Below are 16,358 nucleotides of genomic sequence, written 5' to 3'. Positions count from 1 at the left end.
AAAGTAGATAAATTGGACTTCATCAAAATTAGAAACTTTTGTGTTTCAAAGGACTTTATGAAGAAAATGAAAAGGCAGTGCGCAGAGGATTTTTAGGGCAGTGAAATCACTCTGTATGATACAATATGATGGATACATATCATTATATGTTTGTCCAAACCCATAGAATGTACAACCTTAATGTAAACTATGGACTTTGGGTGATTATGATGTGTCAACATAGGTTCATCAATTGTAGCAAATGTACCACTCTGGTGAGTGGTGTTGATAGTGGGGGAGGCTATGCACACATGGGGGAAGGGGGTATATGGGAAATCTCTGTACCCTCCTCTCAATTTTGCTATGAACCTAAAACTGCTCTAAAAAATAGTCCTTAAAAAAAAGGACAACCAGGGACTTCCCTGGCAGTCCAGTGGTTAAGAATCTGCCTTCCAATGCAGGTGATACAGGTTCGATTCCTGGTTGGGCAACTAAGCCTGCACGCCACAACTAGAGAGAAGCCTGCGCACTGCAACAAAGAGCCCGCACTGCAACAAAAAGATTCTGTGTGCCTGCAACCAAGACCCGACCCAAAAATAAATAAATAAATAAACATTTAAAAAAGAGAAAACAAACAATGGAACAATATATATTAAAAAATATAAAGGACAACCCACAGAATGGAAGAAAATATTTGTAAATCGTGTATCTGATAAGGGAGCAGTATTAAAAATACATTTAGAAACTTACAGCTCAACAATAAAAAAGACAACCTAATGAGAAAATGGGCAAAGGCTTTGAGTAGAAATTTCTCCAAAGATTTACAAATGGCCAGGAAGCACACAAAAAGATGCTTAACATCATTAGTCATCAAGGAAATGCAAATCAAAACCACTTCACATCCACTAGTGTGGCTATAATAAAAAAGGACAGATAATAACAAATGTTGGCAAGGATGTGGAGCAACTGGAACTCTCCTACCATGCTGGTGGGAATGTAAAATGGTGCAGTGCTTTGGAAAATAGTTTACTGGTTCTTCAAAAGGTTAAACATAAAATTACCATGTGACCAGCAACACCACTCCTAGTATATACCCAAGAGAAATAAAAACATATGTCCACACAAAAACTTGTACACAAATGTCCATAGCAGCATTATTAATAATAGCTCAAAAGTAGAAACAACCCAAATGTCCATCAACTAATGAATGGGTAAATAAAATGTGCTATATCTATACAATGGAACATTGCTTAGCAATAAAAAAGGAATGAAGTACTGCTACAGGTTATGACATGGGTGAACTTTGAAAACATTATGCTTAATAAAAGAAGATACAAAAGACCACATATTATATGAATCCATTTATATGAAATGTCCAGAATAAGCAACATATAGAGTAAAAAGTGGTTGCATAGGGCTGGGAAGTGGGGTCGGAAGGAAATGGGAAACGACAGCTGATGAATATGGAGTTTCTTTTGGGGGATCGTGAAAATGTTCTAAAACTGAATGTGGTGATGGTTGTGTGAAGATGATAAGAACCCAATGAGTTGGGACTTTACTGGTGGCGCAGTGGTTAAGAATCCGCCTGCCAATGCAGGGGACACGGGTTTGAGCCCTGGTCCAGAGGATCCCACATTCCGCAGGGCAAGCCCATGTGTCACAACTACTAAGCGTATGCTCTAGAGCCCAGAAATCACACCACTGAGCCCATGTGCCACAACTACTGAAGCCCACGCACCTAGAGCCCATGCTCTGAAACAAGAGAAGCCACCAAAATGAGAAGTCTGCACACCGCAACGACCCCACTCGCCACAACTAGAGAAAGCCCGTGTGCAGCAACGAAGATCCGACACAACCATAAATAAATAAATAAATTAATTAATTTTTTTCAAAAAAGAACCATTGAGTTGTATGATTTAACTGAGTGAACTGTTTAGTATGTGAATATATCACAATACAATTGTTATTTAAAAAAATGGAAAAAGAGGATGTTCAGGCAAAGTGAGTTACTGGCTTTAAGAGGGGAAATTGCTCCCTTGTGATGGAGGAAACACTCACATTTCTCCGCACACTGCTCCTGCCTGCGGGGAGGAGAAGTCAGGGACTTCCCTAGTTTCCAGGGAGAAGCAGAGGCTAAAGGAGGAGAGTGGGTGACTGGTCAGCTGACCTCAGAGCCTCCCCTCTCCACAGATGGACCTGAAACCAGGTTCCAATGGACCAACAAGCTAAGTGGCAAAAAGTAAGCAAACAAACGGTCCAATTCATAGAGAAGTGGAACTGATTAGCTGTGAGATCTTCAGGGGGAAAAGGATTTTCTTATCTTAGAAATGACAATAGAAATCACAGAGGAAATCAGTGGATATAGTCAACTATGTGAAAAGGAAATTAATCAGATGTCAAGGCAAAAATGAAAGGCAAACATGACTAGAGAAAAGATTTGTAACAAATATGACAGGCTAATGTTTTGTCACGTGAAAATCACGCATAAATTGTTAACAGTAAAATTGTATGACCCTAATAGAGAAATAGATAAAGGATATGAAAACATAAAAGAAAAAATATAACTGGTAAAAGACCATCTGGGAAAGTGCCCAAAGTTTCTAGTAATAAAAGATACACAATTTTAAAGGGATGTAAATGGGGGAAAAATGCAAATTGGAAGAGATGCAAATTCTAAGGCAAAAAATCTGCTTCCCCATCAAGTCAGTTACATTTTTTTAAACCTTTTTATTGGGAAAAAATTTAAAACCCACAGAATACTTGCAAGAATAGTACAATGAATTCCCATATATGCTTCACCTATATATGCCAATTGTTTTGGAAATGTGTTTTTTTTTTAATAAATTTATTTATTTTTGGCTGTGTGACGTCTTCGTTGCTGCGCACGGGCTTTCTCTAGTTGTGGCGAATGGGGGCTACTCTTCATTGCAGTGCGCGGGCTTATTGTGGTGGCTTCTCTTGTTGTGGAGCACAGGCTCTAGGCACGCGGGCTTAAGTAGTTGCAGTGCACGGGCTTAGTTGCTCTGCAGCATGTGGGATCTTTCAGGACCAGGGCTTGAACCCGTGTCACCTGCACTGGCAGGCAGATTCTTAACCACTGCGCCCCAGGGAAGCCCTGGAAATGTGTTTTTTAATTGATCGTCCCCAGTGCTGGGGAGCTGGGATGAAATGTCAGTGGGAGGGTAAAAATATGAGGAAATCTTCTGAAAAACAATCTGGCCGATGCCCTTGACCCAGTATTTATACCCCTGTGGCAACATACAAAGGAATAAATTTTAATATAGTAAAAGATTTATGAAAAAAATATGTTTCTTTGCAGCATTGTTTGTCATAACAGGAAGAAATTGACTACTTCCCAAATGCCTGCAGCAAGTAGGATTAGTAAACCAGTAAATCTATTCAATGGAATACTTTGTAACTAATAAAAAATGTCTATAAGGAAAATACTTAAATAATGTTCAGTGAAAAAAAGGTTATACTTATACAGTGTGATCACTCATATATAAAAGGCCAAACAACAACAAAAAACCTGGGAGGAAAGACATCAAAAAGGTAAGTAGTTATTTCTAGAAAGTGTGACTAGAAAAGGTTTCTTTTCTTTTCCTCCCTCCCCCCTTTTTGTACATTTCTGTATTTTCTGATTTGTCTTTAAAGAGCTATACTTTTATTATGAAGGCTATATCCTTTAAATGTTTTATTCTCTTTACTATTAAAGTAATTCATAGCAGTTATAAAGAACAGTTCATAATATAGAGAAATGTGTAAAGTTGACAGTAAACGTTTCCTGACCTGATTCTAATCCTCTGAATTTTTCAAAGTTAATAGATTCATGAGTATCCTTTCATACTTTCTTCTAAACAGAAACGTACTTCCCTAAAAGCAAAAATGGGATTGTAAACGCACCCCAGTTCTACACCGCACATGTTTCCACCTCATGGTCTGTGAGATACGTTGGGTTTCTGTTTGTTTGTTTTTCTTGGCAAAGCTTTGCAGCTTGTGGGATCTTAGTGTTCCCAAACAGGGATGGAACCCGGGCCCTCAGCAGTGAAAGCGCAGAATCCTAACCACTGGACCGCTAGGGAATTCCTGTAGGTACTTTTCCATGACATTTCAATCACCGCATTGTATCCAACAGCTACACAGGATCCTGGAAATGCTTTATCATTCATTTCACCGTCCCCCTAGGGTGGGTTAAGCTGTTTCTTCTTGTTTACTACTACAGTGTTGAGGTGAATATTTTTATATTTTGGGTGTGTGTATATGCATATATGTATTTGAATAATTGTGTGTAAACTATATATGTTATATATATTTATTTAAAGTCAGGTTAATAATATTATATATTATTATTTTGTGATCCCAAGTTGCTTTATTATTTTAAAAGTTGCTGTGTTTCTAAAGCAAATATGGCAAAATATTAATATCTGCTAAATCTGGATGGTAGATGCATAGATTTCTGTTACAGCCTTTCCGGCAGTTTTCATAGAATTTAAATATTTCAGTATTTAAAAATTAAGAACAATTAAAAGAAGGGATGGAAAATTACGTGTATTCACTCACTGTGAACACAGCAAAGGCTCATTAAACAGAAACTAGCCCTGGGAGAGGCCTCAGTTTAATAAGGCCCCATGATGCCTGCAGATAAGCAAACACTTTTAAATGGGGGTCGGGAGACCACTAACGTGTACTGAGTAGTCATTCTGGGTTAGGCATTGTTTAAGTGCTTTACACGTATCATTTAACTTTAATAAGAAATGAGGTGGCAAAAAATGAAAGTAAAATAAATTTGATGAGTTGCATATGGTAAAGGCTTGTTAGAATCACAAAATAAAACAAACATACTGGAAAGGCTGAAGTTGGTTAAATAGAAAGAAACAAATTGTAGAAAATTCTCAGGAAGGCCTAAGCCCTTCTATCATGTAGGGAATGTATTATCTTGGACAGACACTTAATTGAATAATGAAATTAAGGCACAGTGATGTGAATTGACTAAAAGCATCAGTTGGATTGCCCAAGCCAGAAGCTTGGCAACATCACTTGTCATTTCCACCTCTCCCATATGCAGGTGATCTAGTCGTGCTGATTTATCTCCTAAATATTTCTGATCATACCCCTTTTCCTCTGATGCTCATGTCTGAAAATCTTAAAAACAATCTTTGATGTTTATATTTGAACCAGATAATACATTCACATAGTTCAAAAGTCAAAAGGTATAAAAATGTATATAAGGAGTATCTCCTTCCCACCCCAGTCTCCACCTGCCCATTTCTCCTCCCAAAGGCAAATTCTGCTTCCTGTTTCTTCTACATCCTTCCAGAGATATCTAGGCACAGATAAAAACATATACAGAGATACACTTTTGTGTGTGTGTGTGTGGTACGTGGGCCTCTCACTGTTGTGGCCTCTCCCGTTGCGGAGCACAGGCTCCGGACGTGCAGGCTCAGCGGCCATGGCTCACAGGCCCAGCCGCTCCGCGGCATGTGGGATCCTCCCGGACCGGGGCACGAACCCGCGTCCCCTGCATCGGCAGGCGGACTCCCAACCACTGCACCACCAGGGAAGCCCCCCCATTCCTTTTTAACAGCTGTATAGTACTCCACTGTATAAATGAGTAATTCATTTAGGTATTTTCTTTTTTAAAAAATCTCACAACAAGGCTGTGCAGTGAATAACATTTAACCCCCTCTTTTACTATATTGTTAGTGTACCTGCAGGATAAACTCCAGAAGGGAATTGCTCGGTCAGAGGGTCTGTGCATTTGTCTTTTGATAATTTGCCAGATTGCCTCCTAAGCGGTTGTACCAGTTCACATTCCACCAGCAATGTATGTATTCCCCTAGCCTTGCCAATATAGCGTGTTATCAAAATTTTCATATCTGTCAATTTGATGGGTGAAAAGGACATTGTATTCAAGTGAATGAGTGAGCTGATGACTAGGCATGTAAAAGGATGCAAACATTCTCCAAAGGGACTCAAACACTCCTATCCTATGAACATGAATCAATGTGAAATGATCACCAAGCAGAGAAGCCTGGGGTGAGTTGCTCTGAGCAGAGCAAGGCTGCTCTCCTCAGATCACTGGAGGATCCCCCATCTCCACAAGATTGTAAGCTCCGGAAGGGAAGTGACCAGGGCTATCTTGTTCACTGCTGCATCTCCTGTGCCCAGACCAGAGCCTGGCACTCAGCCAACATCTGTGGAGTGAATGAGTTATCTCAGGACCAGCCAGGGGACAGGCAGAGCAGGGTATGTGGAGAACACTTAGGGGTGGGGGGTGGGATGCCAGGATACACTGGTCATCAATGCTGTTCAGTGTGAAGCGGGTGTTGGAGAACCGGGCGAAGCCGTCCCGGTACAGCCAGGCTCGCAGCGGCATGTACTGTGGGGGAGGTGGAAATGGAGAGAGAGAAAAGGGAAGGGGAATCAATACCAGCACTTTCACAACTCCTAGCTTTTGCACCTGCTGTTTCCTCCGCCTGGCATGCCCTGCCTTCTCTCCCACATCATCCTTCATGAATCTGCTCAAACATCACCCTCCTTTGATTCGATCCCCCTCCTTCCCTGGAGGTAGAAGTAAGGGTAGGGAGATGCAGAAGGGAACAAAGTTAATGGGTGTCTTCTCTGCTCCACCACCACATGTGACACCCACCAGCTCACGGTGTGTCCCTATTCCCCACCAGACTGTAAGCTCCAGGAGGACAGGGGCCGAGCCTGTCTTGGACACCCTTATATCCTGTTCCCAGCAGAGAATATTGCACCAGGAAGGTTTAAGTGTTCGTCGAATGCATGGGTGGAGGGAGTATAGCACCTCCTTTGTTAAGAGAGTAGGATGCCTGGATCCAAGTCCCAGCCCTGCCACTCACCACCTGTGTGACCTCAAGCCAGTCACTCAGTCCCTTTGATCTGTTTCCTTATCTGTAAAATGAGGCCAATAAAAGATCCTACCTCCCTGGTTATTAGGAGGACTGAATGAGATAAAACCTGCTAAATACTGGGCCTGGTTTTCAATACATGCTAGCTGTGGTTACCATGGATGACTGAATGAATAAAGAAGGAAGGCAGAGTGACAACCCAGTTGCTGGGGTCTCTGAGACGGCAAAGCTTGGATCTGTTTACCCACCCCCTGGGCTCTCCCAGGCAGGTTAAACCAGACAGCTCACACGGGTGCCCCCAGAATGGCTTCTGCCCCTGTCCCCCAGTCCAACTGTCCCTTCCCCGCCACTGGAGGAAGGCACCTGTACTGGTCACTCACCGACATCACCAGCACGTAGACACGCAGGTCAAACTTGCGGCCTGTCAGGCAAGGGAAGAATTAATCAGTGTAATGAATATTGAACGTGTACCATGCTAGGTTTGGGGGATACAACAGTTGACAGGCAGATGTGAATCCCAGTGTGCCACAGGAGGTACCGGGTGCCGGCCTAGCCCAGAGGGGGCGGGGCCTTCGCACAGGAGGAGCTGCCTGAGTAGAGGCCCAGAGGCGACAAAGAGCTTGGTCCAAGGGCAGAGTGGAAGGAGATGTGAGTGAGGTCAGCAGAGACCAGGTCATGTGCAGTTTTTGGATTTTGTTCCACCAACCATGGGAAGCTACTGAAGGGTGTCCGATCCCTCTGGCAACTGTGTTTGGAGTAGAGTGAAGGGGGCCAGAGCAGTGGGCATCAATGCGGAGGCTGGCGTGTTGCCCTGGAGGGAGAGGACCGTGTCCAGAACTGGGATGGAGGTGGCCAGCAGGTTCAAAAGCTGCATGGGAACTTGATGGAGAACCAGATGTGGGAGGGAAGAGAGGGACCCTCCCAGAACGGTCTCCACCTTCTGGCTTGGGGGTGCGAGGGCTGCGTCCCCAGGGGGAGGCTGGTGGGTGAGCCAGATAGTGGGGGGAGGACAAGGGGTAGATTTTAGTCCTGTTGGATTCGAGTTGCTGAGAGATGCCTGCGAGGGGATGATACAGGCTGCAGGACATCAGGGTCTGGGGTGCAGGGCAAGGTCTCGGCTGCAGACAGAAAGCTGGGAGTTACTGGATCTGGGTGGTGGTTAAAACCACGAGAGAGGATGGGGTCACTGGGAAAGGGAGGGGTGGAGAAGACACCACGGACTGCCCCGGCGGAAGGACATTTCCTGAGGAAGTGAGAGGAGGTAAGTGATGTTGTCCCCTTCGGAGCACTGGCTCCTCTCAGACCAGACCCTCCCAAGACGCCCCTCCTCACATACTGCCTGACGTGTCTGTACTTCACGGCCCCTGTGTGGGAAAAGCAGAGGTGGAGACGGCCTGGGGAAATCCGAGAAGGTTTCATGCGCCATAGCCTGGTTCCGCCTCAGGCCCTTGGCCCTTACATCTCCCCGGGCCTCCAAATCTACCCACGGGTGACTCCTAGCTGTCATTCAGGGTTCAGCTCCCGTCACCTCTGCAGAGAGGCCCTCCCTCACCCTGCACTTGATTTACTTCCTAACACTCACCGCTGTGTGGAACTATCTTACTTCTTTGTTTCTGGTTTATTGCTGTCTGCTCATTGGAGTGTAAGCTCCAAGAGAACAGGGTGGGCAGCCAGCACCCTGGACGATGGTTGGCACTGACTAGGCACTTTGTAAATATTTGTTGGATAAACGCATGAAGGAGCTGGTTCTTGAAGAATGAAGAGGATTTTAGCGAACCAGGAAGGGAGAGGGAAGGGCATGCCAGGCAGGGGGAACCTTAGGGGCAACGGCTGGGAGGTGGGAGCATGCAGGGTGGGATTCTGTCTTTGCATCCCATCATGCCTGGTGTCAGGCTGAGCCCACGTTGGGCTGCTAATCAAGGCTTGTTGACTGACTGATCGACCATTCCATGGAAGGGCAGGAGCAGAGACAGCCATCTTACCTCCTATCAGGTAGGGATTTTCGATGTAATGCTGAGCTACATAGTTCTCCACGGGAATATCATCTTTCTGGTCATCAGAACTTCTTGTGGCCTAGTTGTAATAATAATTGTTATTAACATTTTTTTCGCATTTCCTGTATATGAGGCATTGTGATAGGCACTCTACTTGGGGGTATATGATCTGATCCTTAAATCAACCCTGTCGGGAAAGTACTAATGTTATTCCCGTTTTACAGATGAGAAACTGAAGCACAGAGAAGGGGAGTGACTTGCCCATGGTAACACAGCCAACTGGTGGTACAGCTGGGAAGTGGACCCACACAGGCTGGGCCCAGAGCCTGGGTATTTAGCCTCTAGATCTGTGCTTCCCAGTAGGGCAGCTACTGGCCACATGTGGCTATGTACATTTATATTTAAATTGATTAAAAGGAAATGATGTTACATGCTACAATATGGAGGAAACTTAAAGGCTTCATGCTAAGTGAAACAAGCCAGACATAAAAGGACAAATATTGTATGATTCCACTTATACGAGGTACCTAGAGTAGTGGAATTCATAGAGACAGAAAGTAGAAGGGTGGCTGCCAGGGGCTGGGGGCAGGGGGGCAGGAAGGGATTAGTGTTTAATGGCTACAAGTTTCAGCTGGAGAAGATGAAAATGTTCTAGAAATGGATGGTGGTGACTTGCACAAAACTATGAATGTACTTAATGCCATTGAATTGTACACAAATAGAGTTAAACTGGTAAGTTTTACGTATATTTTACCGCAATAAAAGAGGAAATAAATTAAAAATCCAGTCCTTCAGTCGCACTAGCCTCATTTCCAGTGTTCAGTATATCAACATGTCGCTAGTGGTCAGGGCATTGGAGAGCACAGGTGTGCACCATCCCCGCCACTGTAGAAAGTTCCGTTGGTCAGTGCTGCCTGGAGTACCACCCAGGCCTCCAAGGACATTCCTCTCCCTTCTCTACTTGCTAATTCTTTGCAGGCCAGCCCAGCTCAGGAGGATAGCACGCTCCTTTTCACCTCACCATCTGCAAAGCCCTTTCCCACCCACTGTCCCCTTCACAGTAACCTTGTGAGAAAACCGAGGCCCAAAGGCAAATGTCACACACCTGGTAAGGTCACACAACAGCCAGTGGCAGTGAGCGCTGGAACTCAGGGCTTCTGGGCCCAAGGGCCAGAATTTTCTACACCTACCACCATCCCCACCCCCAAGCTGCTTCAATATCGAGGCAACCAGGTCTTCTCTTTCTGGGACCCAGGGCTACCCCCACCTATACTCATGTGGCTGCCAGAGGGGTTGACAGCGCTCGGAGCCGGCTAAGCCCCCAAGCTGGTGAGCTTCTTCGCGGCGGTGCCCCGACAGTTCCATGGGAGGAATCAGGACACACGGTGGGGAGGAAAAATTCATTTATTGAGCACCTGCTGTGAGCTGCTGACACGGTAGGTGCCCGTTGTGGAGTTCTGTCATCCTGCCCCTCACACCCACCCTGCACATTATCATCCCTAAGGGGCTCAGCAGTTTCCCCAGGACCACACAGCTGCTGAGGCAGGATTGGGACCAGGATTTCTGCTGTGACAAAGACGGGGTTGGGGGAGGGAGGGACCTGCCTCAGGCTCAGTCCAGGACCTGGAGGAAGAGTTAGCCAAACTCTCTGCAGCCAGGTGAGCAGGAAGCCCAGGAAAAGAATGCACCGTTCTCTTAGACATATTAACTCAGTGATTCACAGGGCCACAGAGAGGTGAAATGACTTGCCCAAGGTCACACAGCTATTAAGTGGCAAGGTCAGGATTTGAACCCAGGCAATTTGGCTCCAGAGACCCTGCACCCATAGGCAGGCCTGCAGGCAGGGCTTCTTGGCCAGCCCTCCAAGCTTTGAGGGCAAGGAGGAGGGGCCCCTCATCCATGCAAGGGCAAAGGAGGGTTTGGGGAGGAAGGGGGAGGGGCAAGCTCACCTTCTTCCAGTCCATGATGTCCTTCAACCTCCGGAAGAGGAAGATGCCCTTCCCCTGAGACCGGGCTACCTGGGGTGGGGGTGAGGGCAGAAAGGTTGGCTCTCAGCTCTGTGTGGTTCCCTGTTGGCCCCTGGGCTTGGGGGCCTGGGGCCCCTCCCCAGGGGCCCCTCCCCAGCATTTTTCTGTTTCCGTCCCCGAGGGCCCCCCAGCTGTCCCTGAGGAATGGCCCAGCCCAGCCTTGAAGGGGTTGGGACAGAGAAGGTGCTAAGCATGGTGGGAGGGAGAGAGGGAAGTGGGAAGGAAAGTGAGAGACCGACTGAGCTCACAAAGGCACACAATTGCATGAATAATACAAAGGAGCAGACAATTAAAAAGCCATTTCTAACAGTCCTGGGAACACATCATCCACTTCTTTTTTTGGAAATCAATTTGCCTTCCTAATTAGATTTTGCTTCAGCTAATACTGCAATCAGCCTGCCTTTATTGAATCCCAGCATGGATAATTCAAAGCTTCACAGAGTCTAGGGGTTGGGAGAATCTTTCATACCATGCAGGGCAGCAGGCACCAAAGGCATTGCTCCCTCTGTGACATCCCTCCACAGTGGTCACCTGCCTGACCTTGCACATTCACAGTGCCGGGGAGCTCACTACCTGCCCCCACCCCTTGACAGCCCATTCCACGGCAGGATAGCTCTATTAAGCAGTCATTTCATCCAGAAGGTACATATTAGATGCCTACTCTGTGCTTGGCTTTATGCTACAGCAGTAACCCAGACCTCATGGAACTTTCACAGCTTAACCTGTGTTGAGTTAAAATTCGCCTGCCTGGTTCTGGCCTCTAGGCCTCCTACAACAAATCTGGTTCCTGGGCCCCAGAACAGCCCTTTGGTTATTTGCAGCCCCCGAGCAAGTGCCCCGGAGCCATTTTTTCTCCAGCATAAATGCACCCAGCCTGAGCAAACTCTCATTTCGTTCTCATCTCCTCTGAGCATGGCCCAGCTGGTCAAAGCGAGGCTCTTGGTACGATGTGAGGCGGGCAGGGCCATCAGGCATGGCCGCGGGTTGTTGCAAGAAGGGCTTCCAGCGGTGGGGGCAGTGGGAGCTAAAAACCTAGCCCTGCTCTGCCTGCCATGCTGTGCACCCTGGTTCAGGGTGTGTGTGCCCAGAAGATGGGGTGCCCAAAATACTGGAGCACTGGCAGTGGTGCAGGGGCAGCCACACGTGCACAGCTCTTTTGGAAAACAATTACTCAGTGTGCATCCAGGGCTTCCAACGGTTCATAGCTGTGCAAAGACTTGACCGGGCACTTCGCGAGAGATGACCCAGAGTAAGCAATGAAAAGGCACTGACCCATAGTCTTCAGGGAAACGCAAATGAAAACCCCAATATGATAGCACTACACACTCCCCAGGAATGGCTAAAAGTAAAGGCAGACACTACCAAGTGTTGGTGAGGATGTGGAGAAACTGGAACGCTCACACACTGCATTGTTGGGAAACTGTTGGGCAGCATCCACTAAAACTGAAGGCAGGCACCCCTGTGACCCAGCGATTCCTCTCCTAGGTAACTCCGTGACAGAAACGTGTGCACGTGGGCATCCATGGACATGCACGGCAATGTCCAAGCAGCACAATTCATAATAACTCCAACCTTGAAACTCTCAAATGAATAAATATTCTCTCAATGGAATAGTGTACAACAATGCTTAACAATTTACAGCTACCCACATCAGTATGGATGAATCGCACGGACATAATGTTGAAGGAGAGAAACCAGACACAATGTAGCTGTACTGCATGATTCCAATTATATAAAGTCCCAAAACAGACAAAAAGAACCTATGCTGTCAGTGACTGGGGGTGGTGGGTGGAAAGGGGGTCTGGGGGATCTGCTGAGGGGCTGGCAATGCTCTGTGTATAATCTGGGTACTAGTGTTCACCTTGTGAAAATTCATCAAGCTATATCCTTAATAATTTGGGAACTTTCTGTTTTATTAAACTTCAATTAAAACACTTTTTTTTAACAGTTCATACCTTTTGATCTAGGAACCGCCACCCCCACCCCTGTTGATTGACTTCCCTAAAGCCATTCCACTTCCTCTTGTTCCTGGCTGACAAAGCCCACCTCTCAGGGTGGAGGCCAGAAAGACCAGATACTTGTTTTCCCAGCCTCCCTTGCAGCTAATGGAAATGTGACCCATTTTGGCCAAAGAGACCTAAGGAGTTATCTGCTTGGGGCTTTGAGGAAAGAATTTCATCCTTGTTAAAAATATTAGGGATGGGGAGAGATTGGGGGTGGGGGGGAGAGATTGGGGGTGGGGGGGGAGAGAGAGAGAGAGAGAGAGAGAGAGAGAGAGAAAGTGTCTGCCCCTTGTTCAAATGCTGCATCTGAGGAGGTGATACCTGCAGCTACAACAGCCATCTCACATCCATAAGGTGACAAGTTTGATGACAGAAACCCAACACACTGAGGAGGCAGAGTGGACTAAGAGAAGAAGCCCGGGCTTTTAATGGCACCTTTGAGCACATCCCTAAACCTGGAACTGCCTACCTCCAGCTTTCTTGTTATATAAGATAATGAAAAGCCTTTATTGTTTAAAGCCTTGTTAGTCACTGACATGCCTATTCCAGGAGATGTCCTGGAATAATCCTAAAGAGTGGAAAATAAACTTCCTGCGTGGTGATATATCAGAGTTGTTGAGACTGGAAATCACCTAACATCTAGCCCCACCAGACTGTCGTTTCCAAAAGCAATCACAACGATATTCCCAGTCCCACATGTCTTCCCCAACCTTGCTACCCACCACCTTCCAACAAGAGGAAAGTCAATGTCCGTTCCCCTTGAATCTGCATGAGCCTTCAGGACTGTCTCAACTAATTGTGTACAGCAGAAGTGATGCTGTGGGAATTCCAGTGCTGGGTCATAAAAGGCAACACATCTTCCACACAGCTTTCTCTTTGGAGATGGTCACCCTTGGAACCCAGCCACCATGCTGTGAGGAAGCTCGGGTCATGTGGAGAAGCCCACACTGGGGGCAACTGAGTCTTCCAGCCCCCAACCCTGGCTGAACTCCCAGCCAGCAGCCAGCACCAACTTGCTAGCGGAGCGAGTGGGTCAGCTTGGCAGTGAGTCCTCCAGCCCTCAGTAAATCCGCCCAGGTAGATGCTGGAGCAGCCATGAGCCTTCCCTGTCAAGTGCTGCCCAAGCCGGAGGCTCATGAGCTAAATAAGAGATGATTGTTGTTTCAAGCCACGGAGTTTGGGAACGCAGCAACAGAAACAGAACTTTAGGGGAATAGTTCCTAAACAGTGGTAATATTAGAAGCTAATACTTCTCGACAATGAACCAGGCACAAGGATTTTACACACATTTCCTCATTAAACCTTTATTTTTTTCACCTTGCATTTTCTTTTTTCTTTTTTTTTTTTTTTTTTGCGGTACGCGGGTCTCTCACTGCTGTGGCCTCTCCCGTTGCGGAGCACAGGCTCCGGACACGCAGGCTCAGTGGCCATGGCTCACAGGCCTAGCCGCTCCGCGGCATGTGGGATCCTCCCGGACCGGGGCGCGAACCCGCGTCCCCTGCATCGGCAGGCAGACTCTCAACCACTGCGCCACCAGGGAAGCCCTCTATTTACTATTTTACATTAAAATTTTCTGACATATCAAAAGCAGAGAATAGTACATACTCCCAATACACAAATTCAAAATTATCGAACTTTCATTTTAAAACAAATCCCAGATGTCATGTTATTTCACCCTTACAGACTTGTGTGCATCTTGTTTTCAAAAAATTGACACTCTGCTATATAACCATAATACCATTATCATATAAGACATAATTAATAATGATGTCTTAGCATCTGATTCTTCAGTCCATAATCAAATTCCCCTGATTATCTCAAAAATGTCCTTTTATAATAGGTTTAAGTCCAGACCTAAACAGCTCCCTACATTGCATTTGGTTGTTATGACACCTAAGTCTCTTTTAATTGAGGACAGTCCTCCCTCCTTTCCCCCTGCCATTGACTAGGTGTACAAACCAATTGTCCTGTGCACTGTTCCATATTCTGGGTTGGTCTGTTTCCTTGTAGCACCATTTAAAGTATTCCTCTTTTCTTTGTATTTCCTATAAATGAAACTTAGCTCTAGAGGTTTGGTTACATTCAGGTTCCCCTTTTTGGCAAGAATACACAGCTGGTGCTATTCCGTCCCAGTTGTCTGTTTGCTCCACATCTAGAGATGCTAAGATTGACCAGCTTGCACCTTTTTCAACTTCACGTTCTATCCTGAGCATCTCTCCATTTCAGCTCGTATAGAATGTCCTGGTTCCTTATTATGGCTACATAGATCCCGTTGGGTGAAAACACTGGGTGAAAATAACAAAGTGATCATTCCCTTGAAAAGAATACTTCATCTCAATTTATTTGTAAAGATGATCATAAAAGACCCGTCAAGGTCTATGATTCTTTAATTATGTGCAACAGAAGTTTGCTTTTTAAAAGGAGCCCTTGAATGTATTTTTGCTAAAGAAGTCTGTTGTACTGTAATTAATTAGTTTCTAAATTCTGTCTAGAAAGTCATATCATGAATTTTCTTAAAGGACAGTTGAGTGTTGGCTATAATTATGTGGAGGGATAACTACAAGAAAACTATTGCATATGATACTACTATAGAAATGGTTTTGCTTTTCTCCCTTCGTCAACAGGAAAAGGGACAGAAAATCTCAGACTCCTTAAAGATAGCCTCCAAACACCAAAGGGAAACACTGGAATTATGTGTAATTAGAATTACGCATTTATAGATAACTAAGGGGCCACTTGACAAAATTCATAAAATGGAAGTGAGAGAATTTTACTGAGGAGACAGGAAAACACGGGCGATACAGATGGGATCACCTGGAAAAACTCAGTCCAAATAGAATCTACACTATAGAATGGGGGAGCCGCAGTGGAATGGATACTGGGGAGACGGTAACGCCCACTAAAGCTGGAATCCTATATGTACTTAATTTGAATAAAAAATCCTCTCTTATTTAAATCACAGCATCTCAGTTAGGTTCCATGTACCATTAGTCCCAAAGTTTTGCAAAGGTAGACACTGAGGTTGGATATAAATTATAACAAGCTACGCAAATTTGGTTTTTTTTTAATTTAATTTTATTTATTTTTTTATACAGCAGGTTCTTATTAGTCATCCATTTTATACATATTAGTGTATACATGTCACTCCCAATCTCCCAATTCTTCACACCACCACCCCTGTCCCACACCGCTTTCCCCCCTTGGTGTCCATATGTTTGTTCTCTACATCTGTGTCTCAATTTCTGCCCTGGAAACCAGTTCATCTGTACTATTTTTCAAGGTTCCACATATATGCGTTAATATACGATATTTGTTTTTCTCTTTCTGACTTACTTCACTCTGTATGACAGTCTCTAGATTCATCCACGTCTCTACAAATGACCCAATTTCATTCCTTCTTATGGCTGAACAATATTCCATTGTATATATGTACCACATCTTCTTTATCCATTTGTCTGTCAATGGGTATTTACGTTGCTTCCA

At 45.4% G+C, this 16,358-nt stretch overlaps 1 protein-coding gene across 1 annotated transcript in view; it reads right to left on the bottom strand.

The window, feature by feature from the left end:
* The window catches only part of TTLL9 (tubulin tyrosine ligase like 9), a gene marked incomplete at its 3' end in the record, with an annotated part of 42,634 nt that overhangs the window by 12,919 nt on the left and 13,357 nt on the right, over nt 1-16,358 (bottom strand). Inside the window, exons 4-7 of the mRNA XM_082670726.1 lie at nt 10,795-10,863; nt 8,834-8,924; nt 7,232-7,272; nt 6,271-6,358 (exon numbers count right to left, since the gene is read on the bottom strand). Of these exons, the coding sequence (XP_082526852.1) occupies nt 6,271-6,358; nt 7,232-7,272; nt 8,834-8,924; nt 10,795-10,863 (289 nt within the window). The remainder of the gene's footprint in view (nt 1-6,270; nt 6,359-7,231; nt 7,273-8,833; nt 8,925-10,794; nt 10,864-16,358) is intronic.

This window comes from Grampus griseus (assembly GCF_964374135.1).
Source record: "Grampus griseus genome assembly, chromosome: 14".
Classification (NCBI taxonomy): Eukaryota; Metazoa; Chordata; class Mammalia; order Artiodactyla; family Delphinidae; genus Grampus; species Grampus griseus.
The sequence above is the reverse complement of the archived record's forward strand: the minus strand, read 5'-3'. Positions and strand labels throughout refer to the sequence as shown.